General features: G+C 40.2%; 1 protein-coding gene across 7 annotated transcripts in view; it reads left to right on the plus strand.

Annotated features, from left to right (window-relative positions):
* myo3b (myosin IIIB) overlaps positions 1-20,459 on the plus strand; it is a 542,791-nt gene that overhangs the window by 502,629 nt on the left and 19,703 nt on the right. For all 7 annotated transcript variants that reach the window (XM_080199029.1, XM_080199032.1, XM_080199033.1 and 4 more), the window contains 3 exons: positions 3,070-3,179; positions 3,559-3,605; positions 3,827-3,974. In XM_080199029.1, the coding sequence (XP_080055155.1) occupies positions 3,070-3,179; positions 3,559-3,605; positions 3,827-3,959 (290 nt within the window). In that variant the 3' untranslated portion in view covers positions 3,960-3,974. The remainder of the gene's footprint in view (positions 1-3,069; positions 3,180-3,558; positions 3,606-3,826; positions 3,975-20,459) is intronic.

Consider the following 20,459-nt stretch of genomic DNA (forward strand, 5'->3'; position numbering starts at 1 on the left):
AATCACATGTCTCCTACAAGTTCAAGATTTGGGCCCATGTGATTTCTGCATATTTTGTAACAATATTTGCTACAAAATTCTCAACTTTGAAGATGGAAGCATTGATTTTTGTGACATGTGGTCTCTAAACTAATATTACAAATTTGACCTGCTGGGGAGGCTATGGTGTAATGGTATTATCTCTGGACTAGTAATCCAGAGGCCCAGGATAATCCTCTGGGGACCTAGGTTTGAATCCCACCACAAGCAGATGGTGAAATTTGAATTCAATAAAAATCTGAAATTAAAAGTAATAATAGCCATGAAGCTATTCTGATTGTTAGAAAAACCCATATGGTACACTAATATCCTTTAGGGAAGGAAATCTGCTGTCCTTACCTGGTTTGGTCTACACATGATTTCAGACTCACAGCCATGGTTGACTCTTAAATGCCATCAGGGATGGCAATAAATGCTGGTCCAGCCAGCAACGCTCACATCCCATGAATGAATATAAAACAAAACTTTCAAGGAAGGGACTACAGAAATCCATCTTTTTGAGAGTAGGCCCACAGTGTAATAGCAACAAAATAATAAGAGAGGGAATCAACAGCCGGGGGAAGCTCACAGAGGGTACTGCCCACGTAATAGGATGCAGAAGCAAATGCTGCCAATTAGGGACTTAATTGCCCCAGGACTCCTAGAGATCCAGTCAGCAGCAGTGCCACCAGTCTGGACAGGAAATGTCCAATCGTAATGTTAAATTCCACCATTAATTCTATTTTCTCTGTGATGTTGCATGACCTGCTGAGTATTTCCAGCATTTTCTTTTCTTTACTTCAGATTTCCGGCATCCATGATATTTTGCTTTTTTACAATGTGATTCAGTGTTGTGTGACTTGTGAGTCATTGATCCCCAGCACTTTCTTTATTATGGTTAACAATTAAGAAACGTTTGGAGAACCATGTCTAGTCCTCTTCCTAGCGTTCTATACTCTCTTATGACTCACATCAGGAAAGGCAAGCACCAGTAACTGGCACATTCATCATTAAATATGCAGGTTGTGCTCTGAAGATACAATAGGGGTTCAACTGTTCATTTTCCAGTCCCTCCACGGGGAAAACACTGTCATTTTCCCACCAGGCCAACCTAACAGGAAGCGGAATCTGAGCCAGGAACTACCCAAGAAGGTAATTTTTTTTTCACTTTCCTCTTGGGACCAGGAAGACCACCCTGAACCCATCCTGGAAAGTTATCTGAGTACCTAGGACTGTTTCTTTGATCTCCAAGTATTGGTTCAGTGTGCCATATGCAGAAAATACAGGTGAGGTGTACTGTTGCCAAATTTCATAGCAGGACTTCATATGAATATTTTTCTCCTTCTCCCCACAGCTGCTAAGTGTCAAATCTAGTCAAACCTAAGGCATGGAAATTCATTAGCATATTTAAATTACTGACCCACCTCTGGAGAACAGGTTACTAGCATGCCTTCCAAATCTCCTAGGTTAAATGGTTAAATTGCAAGTAAGCACCTTCAGGACAGTTTAGGGTCAGATTTCAGATTTTCCAGACTTCAAAACCATTCCCCTCCTCCCACCACAGTCCTGCCACTTTTCCACCCACCCTTGTGGAATAGGGTTTTACCTAATATGTAATTTAGTAGACCATCAAATAAAATTTAGTTTTTGTTTTGAATTATCAAAGGAGAATCCCTTGTTCTTTAAATAATGCCATGGGATCCTTTAAGCTCACCTAACTCACTCACACAGGAAAAGGATGGTCTCATTTAGCATCCCAGCCAAAAGGCAGCATCTTACACAATATAGCATTTATTCTATATTACACAACCTAGTTTATGTACTGAAGTTGTATGTTGGAGCTTAAACCTTCTAACGACAGCACTGCAATCTGAGACAAGCTGACAGTTGAAACATATTACAAAGCAAATTTTGGCTGTACATTTTGAATTTTGAATAAATGTATAATTTAACTGGTTAATCTGTTTGCTGGGTGTTCATTTGTGACATGATAGTGAAGTGACTTGTTGAAGTATATGGTGATATTCATTTGCGCAGCCACCTGCTGCAGTGAGCTCTCAATCCTATAGCTTTGTTCCGCTTTAAGATTGATTCATGTAAATGTTACGCATTTGTCCCTGTTATGGGTGCCATTCATATATAAGAGAGAGAAAGAAAAAAATAAGATTCCTTGTGCCACCTTTCATGAGCTCAAAGCAGTTCATTGCCATGGATTACTTTTGAAATGTTATCACAGTTGCAACGCAGAAAATTGCAACAGTCAGTGTGTAGACAGTAAGCTTGCAGCAATAATCAGCTAATCTATTTTAGTACTGTTGGTTGCAGGATAAATATTGGCTAGGACACTCGGAGAACTTTCTGGTCTTCTTCAAATAGTGCCAGGACTGACTTGGGAGATATGTCCAGACTATCTAGAGAATCAATCTACTTTGGTTCCTATGTGGGTGGGCTGAACCATTCAGCCTAAAATGGCCAAGAAACATATCTGTTTCCACTTGTCACAGCAATATCATTGGAACATTGCCTCCTTTAGTAAGTCTTCTATCATTTTTGAGCAGCACTGGTGCCAGCTTGTTTATTTAAGATTGCGGTGGCAGGCTGATAATGTAAATATACAATTAGTCAGGTTGTTGGGACACGTATGGCAGAAAACAAAAGGAAAGAAATTTGGGGTTCAAGTTATCTGCTCTATGCATTTATAACAGCTGATTATAGAGATCTGGTGGAAGTGGTAAAAAATGTGTGGAAGAGGACTAAAGAGGAAAGAAAATGACACAAAAATGGTGGCTGGAAGCTAGGAATTAAGAATCTGCAATTTGCTGCAATCAAGATTTTGTTACAGAAATGCAGGAACATTTCTATCTATGAGTTCAAAATCTTTCAGTATTTTTCTTGGAAATTCATGTTGCTATCCTTGATTAGCTGTTAATGGGGGGGATTTAAATGAAGAATGAGCTGTGGAGACAAGAAAATAAATGGAGAAATTAGCAGTTGACAAGTGGACATGGCTTTTGGTTATTGAATAGTTAACATTTTGATTTAATGTTGTAGGATCAGGAAAGGAAATGGAACAAAAACAGTTAAGAACGCCTCGTCGACGAATGCAGCAGCCCAAAATGCTGAACAGCCCTGAGGACAGCCTGTACTATAACCAGTTAAATGTGAGTTCAAAGTAGCAATAAAGCTCTTTTGCTGACTTTGGGTCCAGATGATAATACCATTATAAATACCTGCCCCAACCTCTCCAGCCCCACCCCCATGCTCTTCTTCTGTCTGTCTTCGTGAACATGTGCTTATGCTCTTTATCTGTTGCTTTCATGTCAGGATGTCTGCCGTCACGGTGAATAATTGATGTGGTTTATCAAAGCCAAGCAAGATGCATGCTTCATCAGGCTCACTTGAGCTCTTTGATCAAAAAAATTATGCTGTGACTTCTGATATTATCAGCATCTGCTTGCATTCAACACAAAATCACTTTGAATTAAAAATTAACGACTTGCTGCTCTGCTGTTGACTGTGTGTTCTTGGCCTTCTCCACAGGGAATCCTACAATACCAAGGGAGTAAAAGAAAGCCAAGAAAACTTGGGTAAACAGATACTCTCAGTTCTTTCCAACTGTAAATAAAGCAAACTATTGTGTTTTAGATTTCTGTATTTTTATACTTCTAAAAATTAGAATAAAGAGTCTCCATGAAACAACCCCTTTAATTTAAGATTACGTGATTGACATGATTAATAGAGGGTATTTTACATGTGAAAAGCTTTGTTATGCATGCTGATAAGTTACCTTTCTTCCTCTTTATCACAGTCAAATCAAAGTGCTGGACATTGAAGATGAATATTACAAATCACTGTCATCTATTGAACCAGTCCCTGAGGAAGATGATTCATTGAGCCCTCCTCCTCCTATTCCAAGAGGACCAGGCTTTACTCATAGTTAAAAGTGGACTCTATAGGTAATTCAATGATTTTATATTTCTCAGTAAAATTTGACCAACCGATATTTTTAGTGCCAATTTTTGTAAACAATACATTGGAATAAGCACATACAGCCTAATGGATTTTTTAAAGTAAACCATAGAAAGGTATAAGAAACAAATAATCCCTGAAAATAATTAATTAACCTTTGTTAAATTTTGCTATCAGAAAAAAAACACTAAAACTTATTTCTATGAAGTGCCCCTGTGATTTTTTTTAGCTTCTTGCTCTTTCATTCATGTCCATCTCCATGGGCTTTTAATATTGCTTACAAGTATTAAAGTATTCCTAATATCGATCTGCAAGTTTTCAGTCAATTCCGCCATTAATTTATTCACAATTTGAACGCTAAAGGGCTCTATATTTGTACCATATCTTGCATTAAATAATATTCTGTACAAAAATCACTTCATCAAAACTAAAATATAATCAGAAAGTATGAAGGCTAATAGATAACTTCAATAATCTGTGAATAAATTAGAAACTATCCTTCATTATATCCAAACTTTTTTCAATAATTCTCAACATGATAATATCAGGAAAGGTTGTGAAACTGTAAGATGCAAAACAAAACTGCATATACTTTATCCTCTAGAATTCTGTGTAGTAACTAATTATTTACAATTGGTAGGGACAATAAAAATCATAGTTTATTTAGAATGGCAGTGCAAGTTACAGCAGGTAATAAATCCAACCTTGCACACCTGTCACTAAAGGAAATTTCCCCTAGTAGCTCAGCGTGGGCTCAGGGAACAGCACGGAGGCCTCTTATGTTTGTGGTGTTGGCTTGCAGAGTAACAAATGGGCTGTCCAGGTGTCCTTTGATGCCTCCAGGTCATGATGTGTGCTTGCTACAGCCAATGCATAACTGGAAATAATTCAGCTGATATACATACTGCTTCCTAACATAAGATTATTCTACAGTTTGCACATTTGCTTTCATTTCGAATACATTTTTAAACATACTCTGTATAATTTTGAAATAACATAAATAAAATATATTTAGCTGATCTATAGATCTGCTTACTTTAATGGTTTATTTCGATTCTTCAAGGTGAAATATTTCAAATATTTCAAGTAGAACTCTTTTGTGTCGTGTTGACATCAATTACACTAGATCAGTTTAGAAGCAAAGTTGTATCAAATGAGACCCAAATTAATCACCATTTTCAGCAGGCTTATTAAGTCAAATCCCATCTGCCTTTTTGGATGTAAATCCATGGGAGTTTTTCAAGAGAGGCACAAAGTGAGGTGCGATCTAAGAGAGGGTGCCTTTGATGCGCATAGTGCACCCCTAATGATGTACGCCCTTCCCCCTCCTTCCCACCCTTTCACCAAGTTTGGTGAAAAAACAGCCTTCCCACTCCCGCCTGCCTGCCACTGCCTAGCATATTATGCCAGTGTAGGCTCTTTTTTGCTCCTGAATTGGGCAGTTAAGGCCCACAACAGGCCTAAAAGGGTGGGCAGAATATGGGGCACCTTACCCACTCTCATATTGTGTGGACCAGGTTGCTGGGCAGGAAAGCAGTGGGCAACCCACCTGATGTATTTTATGTGCCCCCACTCAAAATACACCCACCTGGAGGGTTGTAAAACTACCCCCCAGGTCCTAGAAGTATGAAACTTATACAGTTGTCTGCAAACCAAATGTAAAACTGCAGGACTTACTGCAATTCATGGCCAGGAAGTCCACCACATGTCTTTCTGGCTGTTGTTCTGAGCGAGGCCCAGCAATTTGACATTTGGTTTGCAGGAGCCTCCAGATGTCCCGACTTCCCAAAACCAGGGTCTTCTTTAACGTACAAGCAGTTTTTGTTCAACAAGACATTTTACTCAATGTTTTGGAATTTCCAAGTTGAAACAGAAGATATATTTTTGGAAGATTATCTGAATATTTTTGCCTGAAATTATCTGATATTATTTGAGGCTGGTTTCAAACAGTTTTGTGTTTCCCGATACTGATATCATTCACCTTAGTTAATACAAAATTAAATTGTATGTTCCTGATAACATATACACGTGTTTCTTCATTCAGTGTATATGGTGCTCAGACCCTAAATTAGTCAGTTATTTTTGATGTTTGATGCATTTTTACAATCTGGAAAAGAAAAATGCTTTCATACAATAGGGTTAGGATCTGTAATGTGCTTCTTGAGAGTGTGGTCTTGGCAGATTCAATCATTGCTTTCAAAAGAGAATTATCTGAAGGAAAAGAAAATGCAAGGTCATGAGGAAAAGGCGGAGGAGTTGAGCTGAGTTACGCTTTCAGAGATCCAGCACAGAGACAATAGGCTGAATGGCCAACTTCCATATTCTAACTATGTTATGATTCTATGATTTTGGTGACTGACCACTGTTATGTTCAGCAGGAACTTAGGTCCATTTTGAGTTTTTGACTTCGTTTGATTTGGAATGATAGGTTGTAGCCCAAGTTTGAGCACCTAGAGATATAGCCACCAGCACTGGGCTGCCATAATATCATGCAGCCCAATCGGGCTGTGAACCCTTTTGGTAGAGCAGTTGGGGAAACCCCAATGTTTGACAAGGAGGGCAACCAGAGCAGTAGCATACAAGGCTAGATACGTGGAACTTGGAAAAGCACCCAGTCCTGCTCTTCCCATAAAAATAAAAAGAAATTTACTTTCAAGATACTAGTCAGGCCAGGCCACCAATGGTTGATGTATTCATGATTAGTACAAAAATGGCAATCAAGGTTTTATTGGAAATATTAAACTTTGATATCTATTTTAAATGGACGTGCTTCCTAACCCTGAAGCCATTCCAGCTGTCTAGCTGGGGAGTCGGTTATCTCAGTGGCTAAACAATTTGTTTATGAGGCAGAGTGTCACCAACAGCATGGGTTCAATTCCCGTACCAGCTCATGTTATTCACAAAGGCCTCACCTTCTCATCTTGCCCGTCACCAGAGATGTGGTGATCTTCAAGCTAAAATCATCACTAATCACCTCTCCCCCTCAAAGGGGAAAGCAGCCTATGGTTATCTGGGACTTTGATGAATTTACTTTACCTAGTGGTATGCCCCACTGAATATTGCTGCAGAGAAGGCAGAAAATGGGAGATTTCTTATCTCTCTGTTTCTCACTAGAGGTGGAAATTGGTTCATGCCCAATCTGGGTAATGGTGCACAAAAGGGAGTGAATTGGTATACTTGTGTTTTTGGGATGGAAGCAACTGCTAGAGTCACCAGTTTCATCCTAAGAAAGTGACAAAGATTAAAATCAGTCTTGGGGACATTGGTTCTGAGCCAAAGCTAAATCCGAGAGAAAACTACTGTGGTGGGCACAGTGGGATGGTGGAGGGACAAGTAATGGCATGCTGCAGCCTGCAATTTCAATGTGAAGTGAAGAGGAGCTCTCCTACTACGGCTGGCTGCACATCCATTTAAGTGATAAGTTTTTACATGCATTTTTGATGGCAGCCTCTAGAGGCATCTCAGGACATCTCAGAACAAGTATTTTGGCTCCTGCACAGACCAGAGAACCTGAGTACAACATACAGAGCACGTGGTGTGGTCGAATACAGTTTACAGAATACAGTTTATCTGAGGGCAGAAATGAGCAGTAAGCTCCCTGATTGCATAGACATTTCAGGCAAATGTTCAGGATGGCTAAATGGCATCCTAACCAGTATGTTGACCAACGTAGTTCCCGTGCATTTATATCACATTGTGATCAGCATCAGAAATTGGTAGGTTTGTTGAATATTTTTGTGTAAATGTTGAAATACAGTTCCCACTTAAGAGAGCATCAAGAATTTGAGGGCACAAATTCAAAATAATTGGCAAAAGGAGTAAAAAATGAAAAGAACCATCCAGAGGATGGTTGGAGTCTGGAACAAATTTCCTAAGAGGGTGTTGGAGGTAGGTTCAATCAAGCTATTCAAAATGGAATTGGATTACTATTTGAAAAAGAAGAATGTGCAAGGTTGCGGGGATAAGGCAGGAAGTGGGACTAGGTAGAATGTGCTTTCAGAGAGTTAGTGCAGACTCTGCATCGCAGAACACACAGTACAGAAGAGGCCCTTTGGCCTATTGAGTCACACCAACGTGTGAGAAACACCTACCGTACCTACCTAATCTCACTTACCAGCACTTGGCCCGTAGCCTTAAATGTTATGATGTGCTAAGTGTTCATCCAAGTATTTTTTAAAGTGGGAGGCTGGTGGAGACAACTCACCTCCACCAGCCTCCCAGGCAGCGCATTCTAGACCATCACCACTCTCTTGTTAAAAGCTTTTTCCTCACATCCCCCCATACCTCCTGCCCCTTACCTTGAATTTGTGTCCACTTGTGACTGATCCTTTAGCTAAGGGGAACAGCTGCTCCCTATCCATCCTAACCATGCCACTCTCAATCTTGTACACCTCAATCATAGTGCTCCTCAGATTGCTCTGTCCAAATGAAAACAACCCAAGTCTTTCAAACTTCTGTTCATAACTTAAATGTTCCATCTCAGGTAACATCTTGGTGAATCTCCTTTGCTCCTCCTTCAGTGTAAATGCATCCTTCCTATAATGTGATGACCAGAACTGCACACAGTTCTCTAGCTGTGGCCTCATCTATATAACTCCAACGTGACTTCCCTGATTTTGGATTCTATGCCTTGATTAATAAAGGCAAGAATTCCATATATCTTTTTTATTACTCTACTAACATGCCCTTCTGCCTTCAGAGATCTAGGGACAAACATACCAATGAACCTTTATTACTCAGAATTTCCTAGTGTCTTGCCATTCATTGAATATTTCCTCGTCAAACTACTCCTTCCAAACACTTTCCAGGGTTAAATTCCATCTGCCACTTAATTGCTTATTTGACTATCCCTACTATATCTTCCTGTAGCCCAAGACACTCAACCTCACTATTAACCACCTGTCCAATCCTTGTGTCGTCTGCAAACTTAATAACCCTACCCCTACATAGTCACCTATGTTGTTTATATAAATGATGAGTAATAGGTTATCCGGCACAGATCCTTGTGGTACAGCATTGGACACTGGCTTCCAGTCAAGTAAGCAATCTTCTGTCATCACTCTCTGTTCTTGTACAACTAAGCCAATTTTGAATTCACCTTATCAAATTCTTTATAAATCTCCCATGTGGGATCTTGTCAAAGGCTTTGCTGAAATCCATACTTGATGGGTTGAATGGTTTCCTTCTGTGATTCTATGTCTGAAAAACTTGTGAAGTGAGGTACAATTTCACCCTCTCTGTCTTTCTGCTCTATTCTGCCCATTTTGCTCTCACTCTGCCTGACATAAGCCTAGACCATCCAATTAATCCTGTCTTCTTGTTGATATTAACTCATTTAGAATGTGAAAAATAAATCATAAATTTTGTTTTCTAGTCTCAGCTAAATCTACCTATCACTGAATCTTTCTTATTCATTTTGTCTTTCCATCTTTAATTCTCTATTCACTTTTAGAATCATAGAACTCCCACAGTGCTGAAGGAGGCCATTCAGCCTATTGAGCCTGCACCAACAATAATTCCACCCAGGCCCTAGCCCCACAACTCCATGTATTACCCTGCTAATCCCCCTGACACTAAGGGGCAATTTAGCATTGCCAACCCACCTAACTCGCACATCTTTGGACTGTGGGACGAAACTGGAGCACCTGGAGGAAACCCACACAGACAAGGGGAGACTGTGCAAACAGCACACAGACAGTGACCCAAGCTGGGAATCGAATCTGGGTCCCTGGTGCTGTGAGGCAGCAGTGCTAACCACTGTGTCATCGTGCTTCCTTTCTTTTTCTGTATGGGTCTCAATGTGTATACAGCGGGTGTCCCTCATTCAGATGAACTCAATGCTTGATCAAGGAACACAGCATCTGGTAGTGCGGGGAGCTACTGAAAGCCCCACCCCCCATGCCTGTCCCTCCTCTCCCTCAACCTACCCAACTACCCCCATCCCACCCTCACCTACTTTTGGCTTAAAGTCCCTAAGGTTTCTGGGTCTCTGTGGGTGCACTGGCAACAACTGCCACTGATCTTGGTGGCCCTGACAGGCAATGGGAAAAATCCTGCTTCTGATTGGCTGACATCTGTTGGGAGGTGGGATTTCTGCCACTGGGATTTTTAATCCCAGGAAGGCTCGACATTGGCCAGTTAAGTACTTGATGAGCATTTATTAATTGTAGACATCTCACAACAGAGACAGCGAGGGTTTCTGCTGGTTCTTCAGCCAGCAGGTGAAACCCCCATCACAAATATTAAATTTTACCCATAGATTCTACACCCATGGCTGAATTTTCCTGTGGGCACTGCAACCCTGACAGTATGTGTGGATTCCAATCATGCATAAGGTCACAGCGTGCCCACCAAAGCAACTTTACATCAAGCAGCCTGCTAACTGTTTGTCTCCATGTTCGCCACCCAATTAATGAAGGCAGGCCCATTGAGAAAGCCAGCAACATTGGAAACCTACCACTTGGAACCCTAACAACATTGGGTGGCTGGCAGTCTATCAGGTGATAGAGTTTGCTGAGAGAGTTAAGAGAGTGCAAGTGCACTTCAAAATGGAGACACTCTCAGATATCTGCTGAACATTTTTTTTAAGAAGACCCAGAGATGTTAGGGCCTTTAGTATGGAGGGATGTCCCCTGTACAGGAATGATTGCAGCTGTGGCCATTTCATTTTTGCAAATCCAATAATTGGATTATTAGATCCAATTATTGGATGTCTGAGATGAGATTCTGATTAACCTTTGATTAGCTACCAGAAGGCAACTTATAATAGTTTATGGACCCCTGATTCAGCCAGGTGTCCATCTGACACAGGTATATTTCTGTTGGTGTGTAACAATGGTCTTTGCTGGGCTCTTAATTGGAGCTATTGGTCGCCTGCTGGAGTTGGCTGCCAGTGCCACTGGCAGTCCTCCCTGGGAAAATTGGCTGGTGGTGAAACCCAACAGGATTTTCTGCTACTTTCCACACCCTCTGCCACCATACTCCTCTCCATGGAGCTGAGAAAATTCAGCCAGCCCTGTCTCTCTGTCTTTTCTTTTTGTATATATCTATCACACACCTCCTTCATTCTTATTGGTTTTGTGTCTTTTTATATTTTGCACTTTATTTGTTTTATTTCTTCTGATGTTTTAATACCCTTACCTCTCTGTGTTCTCTTCTGAATCAACTTTGAATATGTTAAAATTTATAATACTTGCTGACCTTCAAAGTAAAACATTGTTTGTAAAATGTTTAGAGTTACAAAAAAGACATTAAATGTCTTTTTTCTTTACTCCTTACATCTAATTTCCCTATCTCGGCCCCATAGAGTGCTCAGTAGCAACGTAGATTTGAGCTTACAAGAACGGAAAGGGTGAACAGGAAGGATTTTTAAAATGTTCTATTTTATTTATTAGTGTCAGAAGTAGGCTTACATTAATACTACAATGAAGTCACTGTGAAAATCCAGTAGCCGCCACACTCAGGTGCCTGTTCGGGTACACTGAGGGAAAATTTAGCCTGGCCAATACACCTAACAGCACATCTTTTAGACTGTTGGAAGAAGCTGGAGGAAACCCACGCAGTAAAAAGTCTGACAACACCAGGTTTTAGTCCAACCTATTTATTTGATAATATTCTCACAATTCTCACAAACCCACGCAGACATGAGGAGATTGTGCAGAATCTGCACAAATAGTGGCCTAAGCCAGGAATCAAACCTGGGTCCCAGGAGCTATGAGGCAGCAGTGATAGCATATTGCTGGGCTCAGACATTAGGAGAGCTTCAGGTCAGGCTGAATGGAGTATGTTTTTGTGCATTATTTATTTTTGTTCCCCTTGATCTCCCGCTGCAGTAAATGGAGTTTTGGCTGAGCACCAAATTCTCCGTTCTCGCTGGCAGCAGTGGTGGGGCAAACGAGATTGGAGCATCCAGACTGAGTTTTTAAGAATGAAGGTGTTTTTAGAAAAAAAAACTGCAGTAGACATTTGGAACTTCAATTAATTTAACCTCAGCTTGGGTCCTGAGATCTGCCCATGGTGGGTACTGGATGATTTGCCTTGGTAGCTGTAAGAACAAAGAGTGGTGGGGAGCATGAGTTGGCATTAAGTTAACATACATACATACGAATAGGGTGCAAGAGTAGGCCACTCAGCCCCTTGATCCTGCTTCACCAGTCAATAAGATCATGGCTGACTTCACTGTAGCCTCAAATTCACATTCCCGCTTACCCCAAATAACCTTTCGTCGCCTTGCTTATCAAGAATCTATCTGGCTCTGCCTGATTCAAAGACTTGGCTTCCAATGCCTTTTGAGAAAACTCATGAACCTCTGAGAGAAAAATTCTCCTCATCTCTATCTTGAAAGGGTGAGCCCTTATTTTTAAACAGTGATCTCTAGTTCTAGATTCTCCCACAAGATGAATTATCCTTTCCAGATCCGCCATGCCAAAACTCTGTAGGATCTTGTATGGTTCAATCAAGTCATCTCTTACTCTTCTAAACACCAGCAGATGTTTCCCTGTTCAACATTTCCTCATCAAGAAATCACCCATTCCAGATATCAATCTAATAAACATTCTCTCAACTGCTTCCAAATTAAATATGGAGGCCAGTACTGTACACAGTACTCCAGATGTGGGAGTTGTAGTAGGCAAGAAGAAAATTTGATGGACCATTTAAAGGTCCATTGAGCTCAGACAAGAATTGGGTGTGTACAGCCAGAGAATCCCACCCAAGATCTCATCAGTAACCTGCATAACTGAAGCAAATAATAACATTACCATTTAAGTCATCATCTTACCATTTAAATAATTTGCTCCTGTTTTATTCTTCCTGCCAAAATTGTCATTTTTTCTCATTGTAATCATTTGCAGACCTTTGCCTACTCACTTAACCTTTCTGTATCCCTTTGTAGCCTCTTTGTGCCTTTTCACAACTTACTTTCCTACCTATCTCTGTGTCATCAGCAAATTTAGCAACTGTACCTTCATTCCCTTCATCCATTCCCTTCATCCATTTATATAAATTGCAAAAGATTGAGGCACCCAGCAAAGATTCCTGTGGCACACCAGTCATCACATTTCGCCAACCAGAAAATGATCCATTTATGCTTACTCTCTCTTTCCTGTTAGCTAACCAATTTTCTATTCTTGCCAATATGTTACTCGTTACACCATGAACTTTTATTTTCTGCAATAACCTTTGATGTGGCACCTTATCAAAAGCCTTCTGGACAGAACATCCACCAGCTCCCCTTTATCCACAGCACACGTGATTCCTTCAAGGAACTCCAATAAATTGGTTAAACTTGAATTCACTTCTACAAAACTATCTTGACTCTGCCCAATTGCTTTCAAGTGATCTGATGTAACATCTTTAATAACAGCTTCTAACATTTTTCCACAGAAGCCATGAAGAGTGAGTAAGGGTTATAAGTTAGCATGGACAATATGAGGGGCATAAGGAGGTGGATTGGAGGCATTGACTGGCATGGGGTTTACGAGGGGCCATAGGGTTGGCAGGCATAGGTTAACATAGAGGGTATGGAGGCAGGGAGGAGACATGACTTGGCATGAATGGGGCATTGGAAATGTGTAGGGGATGAGAGGATATGAGAGCCAGAGGGCTGTTTCATATTCTTTAAATAAAACATCAATATCATGGCAGAGCACCAAGGTGGCCTTTTGCCCAGCCTACCTCCACACACAACGTTCTCTGCATTCATTCCAGGGTCACCTGGCCCGACCCACTGGGTACCCCACCACCCTGGGTAGAAAATTCAATATTCAGGGCTATTTTCTCCTGGGTCGAGTTGTGAAGCTTAGAAATATCCAAACTGTACATTCCCATTCTGGAATAAAGCTCCAAACTACTATGGACAATATTGTCCTCCTACAACATTTCTCTTCAATTGTCCTCCTCCATGAGTCTTATTTCCACTTGTAACTCTAATGCATCATCACCTCCAGAGACTCTAAGAATCTATCATTGATTCCCTCACCTTCCTTGTTTAAGTCTTGCTCATGGCAACATCATCCAGAATGGTCAGCTTCTATATATGTATACAGATGATGTGCAGCACTTTGGTCCTCCTCTTCTCACAAACCATTTTCAACCTTTGTGAAGTTGGATTCCTTTTCCAACATCCAGTCTTAGATGAGTTTTAACTTGCTTCAGTTATATTTGGGGGCAACAAAGCAAATTCCATTGAACCTGCAATATTCTCCACAGTTGTCCAGCAACTTGTTCAGAATGGACTAGACTATTAGATCATTGGTGTCCTGGTTAAACCTAAGCTGAGGTTTCAACTCCTTGTCCTCTCCTCACAGAATTGGCCTAAGGCAAAATTTGATACGAGTGAGGAAATATTAGAGCAGATGACCAAAGGCTTTGTGAAAAAGATACATTTTAAAGAATTTCTTAAAGGAGGAAAGTGGGGTACTCAATTTCAGTTGTTCCGCTATTGGTGGCCAAAATGCATTCAATTGCCAGGGCCCTGATCCAAAGAATTCGCCCCCCCCCCCCCCACTAAATTTCTCTTCTTGTCTTCCCTTTATCATGCTTCTTACAACCTACCCATTTAACCCAGTTTTAGGTCATCTGTCTTTTGTGGTTCCATGCCAAACCTTGCTTTATAACACTCTTCTGAAGCCCTTAGTGCACTTTATTCCATTAAAGATCCTATATAGAGATAAATTGTTGTTCAAATCACTCATTTTAATCATTTTCTTCTCTTTTCTACATTGTTTTTATTCTCCGTTTGAAAGTTGCACTTGCTCTTCATATACTGAAAATAATTCCGTCTTCTGAAACTCACTCACTTCAATTAGCTTAAATAGTCACATGATAATATGGAAAGAAAACAGAAGAGCAATGTGCAGCACACGATGTGCAAGATCCTCGAGAGATTTTCAGGTAGTGTAAGAAATCAGAAACTGGTGTAAGAGATCTCAAGGAACTTGCAGTTGTATGTTGCTTTTGTTAATTCAAGTAGAAAGATCATAATTGTTTAGCTTTGTTTCATCCAAATTTTTATCTATTCTACTTTTCTTGCTGATTTTTGAATGTTTTGTGAATAGTTGTTGAAAACTTCCCAGAAAACATAAGATGTTAAAACTGAAACTGCCAATCCCAAGTTACAGCCTATAAATGTCTAATATTGTGCTGTTTAATAAGTTTATTTTTAGTCATTTTATGATTGACTATGTCTCAAGTTATAACTACCAGGACCCACCATTTACAGCTCTCTCTAATCCATATGTGTGTGAGCCTGCATTAACTGATATGTACTATACTGATGTGCCTCAGTAACTCGCGATAAGCAGATCGTCAGAGCCTTATTGAACCGGTTATTGGGAACACCTGGGGCCAAGCTTTTCAGAAAAATGACTTCCTGCCTCTGTGGCCTGGTAACCATATGAACAAAGGAAAGGAACAAATAGGTCTATCAGTCTGCTGTTTTATGTTTCTTACACTTTGTGGCAAATTTAGTTACTGACTAATGTGGACCTCATGTTATATTTTGACAACATGATCTGTTATTCTCAGGCAATTGCAATGTACAATTCTGATCCATTTAATATAAGGCAAAAAGTTCAGGTCTGAAACACTTTCTCATTTCACTTCCTTCTCAGCCTAAAAAAAAGATTACTAATGCTTTCTTAGTCACTTCACAAGCTTTATTCATACCAAACCATGATAATGCTTGATACTATGGAAACTAAAGTAGCAGAAATAACAAACAGATGCTTAAATTACAGTTGTTTAAAGTGATATGCAAAAATATATTCCAAAACAAGTCATGTTGATAAAGAGATTAAGGTTCAGAAGTAAGGAATAAAAGTGAAAGAGAGTAGAATCTGAGCATCAAAGACTTTTTTAATGGCATGAAATGCCATTAGGGTGTTGTGTCTTTTGTTTCAGCTTCCTCACACCTGCAATTTGTTGCATCCTAATCCTCTTCGCACATTTGAATTGCTTTCATTTGCATTGACACAGTAGTGAAAAGAAAAAAAGCTCAGGAGCATAGAATGATAACCATTTACAAAAATATATGTATCATTTCTGCTCTGATAGTCTTGCCAAACGTATCTATCCCTGTATGGGGTACATAGTAAATCATTACTTATGAAACATATGTATTTCAAAGATCTACAATTTCCCTTGTCTTTATTTGACTATTGGAAAAAGGAGGCAATTTTGGCAGAGGTGAAAAAAAGTAATGGAAATTGGGAGGAGTAGGTCTATGGCAGCTGAGTCCGTGGCAGGAGCTGTAGGAGTGTCTCAATAAATCAGAGCGTGAAATTTAGATTAGCCCACTGCAGGCGATCAGTAGAAGGGGGTAAAGAAAGAGTTGGCTTGGTTAAAGGTGTAACCTGTTTCTTTTGGCCCCTAAAATCTTTAAACAGATGGTGTGACCAGCTGTCTCTTTCAGCCATTTAACTCTGAGTTGGTAACAGTTTGAAAAGATTATCTGCAGTGGCTTTTATTCTGATTTTTGAAAAATGAATAAGTGATCAAATTATTATCTTGCCAAGTATCTAAAAATTGAAAACAACCTACAAAATATTAGATAAAATTTATTCATTTATAATATGTTTTACATTTAAAAGTCATGTTTGTGGATTTCAGGCCATCAATTTTAATTGTTTTTTAAAAAAACGAATTAGCACATATCTACTGCAATTACACCAGCAGTACAACCAAACATGTTTAGCCATAATATTTTAACTCTGTTGAACTGTATGAATCAAGCAGTGTGCTGCCTTGTATTATTATGTTGCTTTGAGCAACAGTTCAAGCTTCAACAACAGTACTGAAATCTAGGCAAAGTGGTTTTGCTAATATAAGAGAAGAATCAGGTAGAAATGTCATTGAGAACAGTTGTAAATATTTGCTGGTGGGGAAATAATCACAATTCTTTTTCTGCCTGAAGTGTATTTAAGTGTATTTTACCAGTCAAGGACTGTTTCCTTTGAGAAAATCCAGCAGCAAGCAACCTAAAGCCTGATACTTTTTTTGCAGGCTATAATGTCTCCAAAGTTTTTTTTTGTTATAATGTCTCCAAAGTTTACATAAAATCCTAAGGACATGGTTTAATGCAGAGTATATATAGTATCACATAATTCACACTACTTACAGGTGAGTGCAGTGAGGATTCATTTCTATAAATTAAGGGAATGGTCTTGGTAACAGACTTGGAGTCAACCCTGATTTAGCTAATTTTATATTCATAAAATATCTTTCATTTTTTTACTGCATAGTGGTTAAAATGGAGCTTTTTTCATTGACAAATTATTTTTTCAATTCTGAGAATTTCAGGTAAATTTCATCGTTAAATTATATATCTCCTGACTCCTAAATAAGATGATTTTCCAGCATTTTGTTTGTTGTTTGCCACTATATTATTGCATATTCACAACAAGAAATATCCAGGCATATGTTAACCTAATTCACCTGGCAGTAACAGGGATTTGCCCTTTTTACACTAGGTCCGATTTTGTTTTCATTTGAAATCTTTGGAGAATAAAATTAGAAATGAAGCAACATGAATAGCTGACCCAGTCACATCAGCTTCTCATCAGTTAATTTAAGTTAAAATTAAGCCATCGTCATTTGTTGGAAATAGCCTAGTCCACTCTCGCCCCTCTGTATTTCATTTGTACCTTGCTGCACATTATGCAATTATGTTATGGTGCCCATGTGACCAAAATCTCTCAACCATAACTAAGTTTACTAAGCTCCTTCTGTAATTTTTGCTTTGATATCCCATTTATTTTAGGTGATAGTATAAGTTCAACATTAGTGCATTACTAAAGTTATAGTGACGCTGGTAATAACCTGATGCTGCCACTTACAATGTTTAAGTATATAGGCCCTTAAGTTACATGATTGTTCGAGTGGTCTCTTACCGTAACGCCACGAGGAGCCCACTGGAATAGCCAGTGTAAACTCAATCAGGATCCAACAGAGACCAAACCCAGTCTTCACCCACCCATTTTAGACCACTGAGATTGGCGTTCCCTAGACTGGATTTTTATTTTGTGGTCAAGACCATGATGTCAGGTGCATCTGTGGGTCCTAACCTGCATCCCCTGCCCACTAAGGCCAACTGGTGGAACAGTCATGCATTTGCCATCTATTTAGTCGTGGTGATTGAAGGTCAATCATCTCAATTACAGGACATCACTGCAGGAGTTCGTCAGGGTAGTGACATCGACCCAACCATCTTCAGATGCTTCATTAATGACCTTCCTTCCATCATAAGGTCAGAAATGAGGATGTTCACTAATGATTGCACAATGTTCAGTATCATTTGAAACTCTTCAGATACTGAGGCAGCCTATGTCCAAATGCAGCAAGACCCGGATAATATCCAGGTTTGTAACATTAGCGCCACGCAAGTGCCAGGCAATGATCATCTCCAACAAGAGAAGATCTAACCATTGCCTCTTGACGTTCAATGACATTACCATTGCTCTGTCGCCCACTACCAACATCCTGGGGGTTAACATTGACCAGAAACTGAACTGGGCTAGCTATATAAATACTGTGGCTACTAAAGCAGGTTAAAAGTTAGGATTCCTGTGGTGAGTAACTCACCTTCTGACTCCCCAAAGCCTGCCCACCATCTACAGGACACCAGTCAGGAGTATAATAGAATTATCTCCACTTGCCTGGATGGGTGCAGCTCCAACAACACTCAAGAGGCTTGACACCATCCAGGACAAAGCAAGCTGCTTGATTGTTACCCCTTCCACAAACAATCAATCCTTTCACTACCGACAAACTTTGGCAGCTGTGAGTACCATCTACAAGATGCACTGCAGGAACTTATCTAGGTTTCTAAGGCAGCACCTTCCAAACCCATGGCCATTACCATCTAGAAGGACGAGAACATCAGATAGCTGCAAACATCATTACTTAGAGGCTCCCTCCCAAGTTGCCTACCATTCTGACTTGGAAATATATCACCCATTGTTCCTTCACTGCTGCTGGGTCAAAATTCTGGAACTCCCTCCCGACAGCTCTGTGGGTGTACCCACAACCCAGAGATTGCAGTGGTTCAAAAAGGCAACTCACAGGCAACTAGGGATGGGCAATAAATGCTAGTCTAGCCAGTGACACCCACATCCCATAAATGAATAAATAAAGCAGAGACAGGAAGTAGGTGGAAGAGGAGCATGGAAAGTCCAATGTAAACAGGAATCATCAGCCATTATTGTGGTTATAAATCTGTTTTGTAGTGGAAGGAAGAGGAGCTCAGTGACACAGCAGCAAAACAGACACATATGCAAGGGCTGCCCCACAATTCACTGGTGTCATCTTTGATGTCATTTTTGAGGCAGTTGCACCTGGAGAGAAAATTCTATTTCCAGTGAGCATAGGTCATCCAACCAGGCTAAGCAGGCAGGGCTGGAGGTAACTCAGGAAGTGAGAAGCTGCAGCATTGCCAGGAGGACATGTTCCAGTTTCAGATGTGCTTCAGTGACCTGTGGATTGGCAAGAAGAGTGTAACTCTACCCCCAAATGGTAGGCTTTCAGATCTGTCATCACAAACATATCCATGATTGGAGCAGCCTAAGGGCATGTAGTCCTTCTGAATAATAAACATGTGTGCCAGGCACATTACAGAGCTGTGGTAAAAGATCACATTGTTAGCAATAGCGGAGGAAGCAGCAGAAAGCAGTGACATCCCGTGTTAGCACTGCTGAAAATAGGGTCCTAACTCTCACACTTCGGATCTTTCTTAAGAGTGCACCATGCCAGAGAAATGGGTCATTCATATGAAGTACCCTATCTATTAATTTTGATAATTCTGGAGAAGGAGGCCCTTTGTGTGATAATTTTGAAGACAACGTTATGGCTTCAAGTTATCTCGGGTTTATTATCAGCAATATTTACATATATACAATCAAGGTTCTAACAGAACTACAATACATGTCTTCCCCCTCTGGCTGCACACTGTGATCTCCCAACAACTAACAATGATTTTTTTTCTCGTCGCCAGTATAATAATTTTGATGGTGACTCGTTGTGGTTTCAAGTTTAAAGGATTTAGTACCAAAAATATTTATATGTGTACAAACAAGGGTCTGACAGATTGCAATACATGTCTACTCCTCTCTGGTTCCAACTGTGGTTCCTCCCCAACCTAGGACACATGCTCTTGTACCCAATTGGCTCAGCTTCACATGCTGCCTCTCCATAGGGTCCGGCCTGATCATGTGGCCCTCAGGAACTGCTCCCTTAAAGTGACCACAACACCACACTCTACATAGCTAGGGCCAAAGTGCTTCAGGAAGTGAGAGATGATGAGATGGGAGTCTGTCTAAGCTTGGTGAAATAATCCAAACATCTCCAGGTGATAAGGAGGCTGCCTTCTTCTCAGTTTCTTCTATGCCAAATCATAATCTCTAGTGGTCTGCTTCAGCTCTGCAGAAGCAGCACTAACAGAGGCAATTTAGCATATTGTTCAGTCTTCCACCAGGCTA

The sequence above is a fragment of the Carcharhinus amblyrhynchos genome, chromosome 11 (genome assembly GCF_965287045.1).
Source record: "Carcharhinus amblyrhynchos chromosome 11, sCarAmb.v2.hapA, whole genome shotgun sequence".
Classification (NCBI taxonomy): domain Eukaryota; kingdom Metazoa; phylum Chordata; class Chondrichthyes; order Carcharhiniformes; family Carcharhinidae; genus Carcharhinus; species Carcharhinus amblyrhynchos.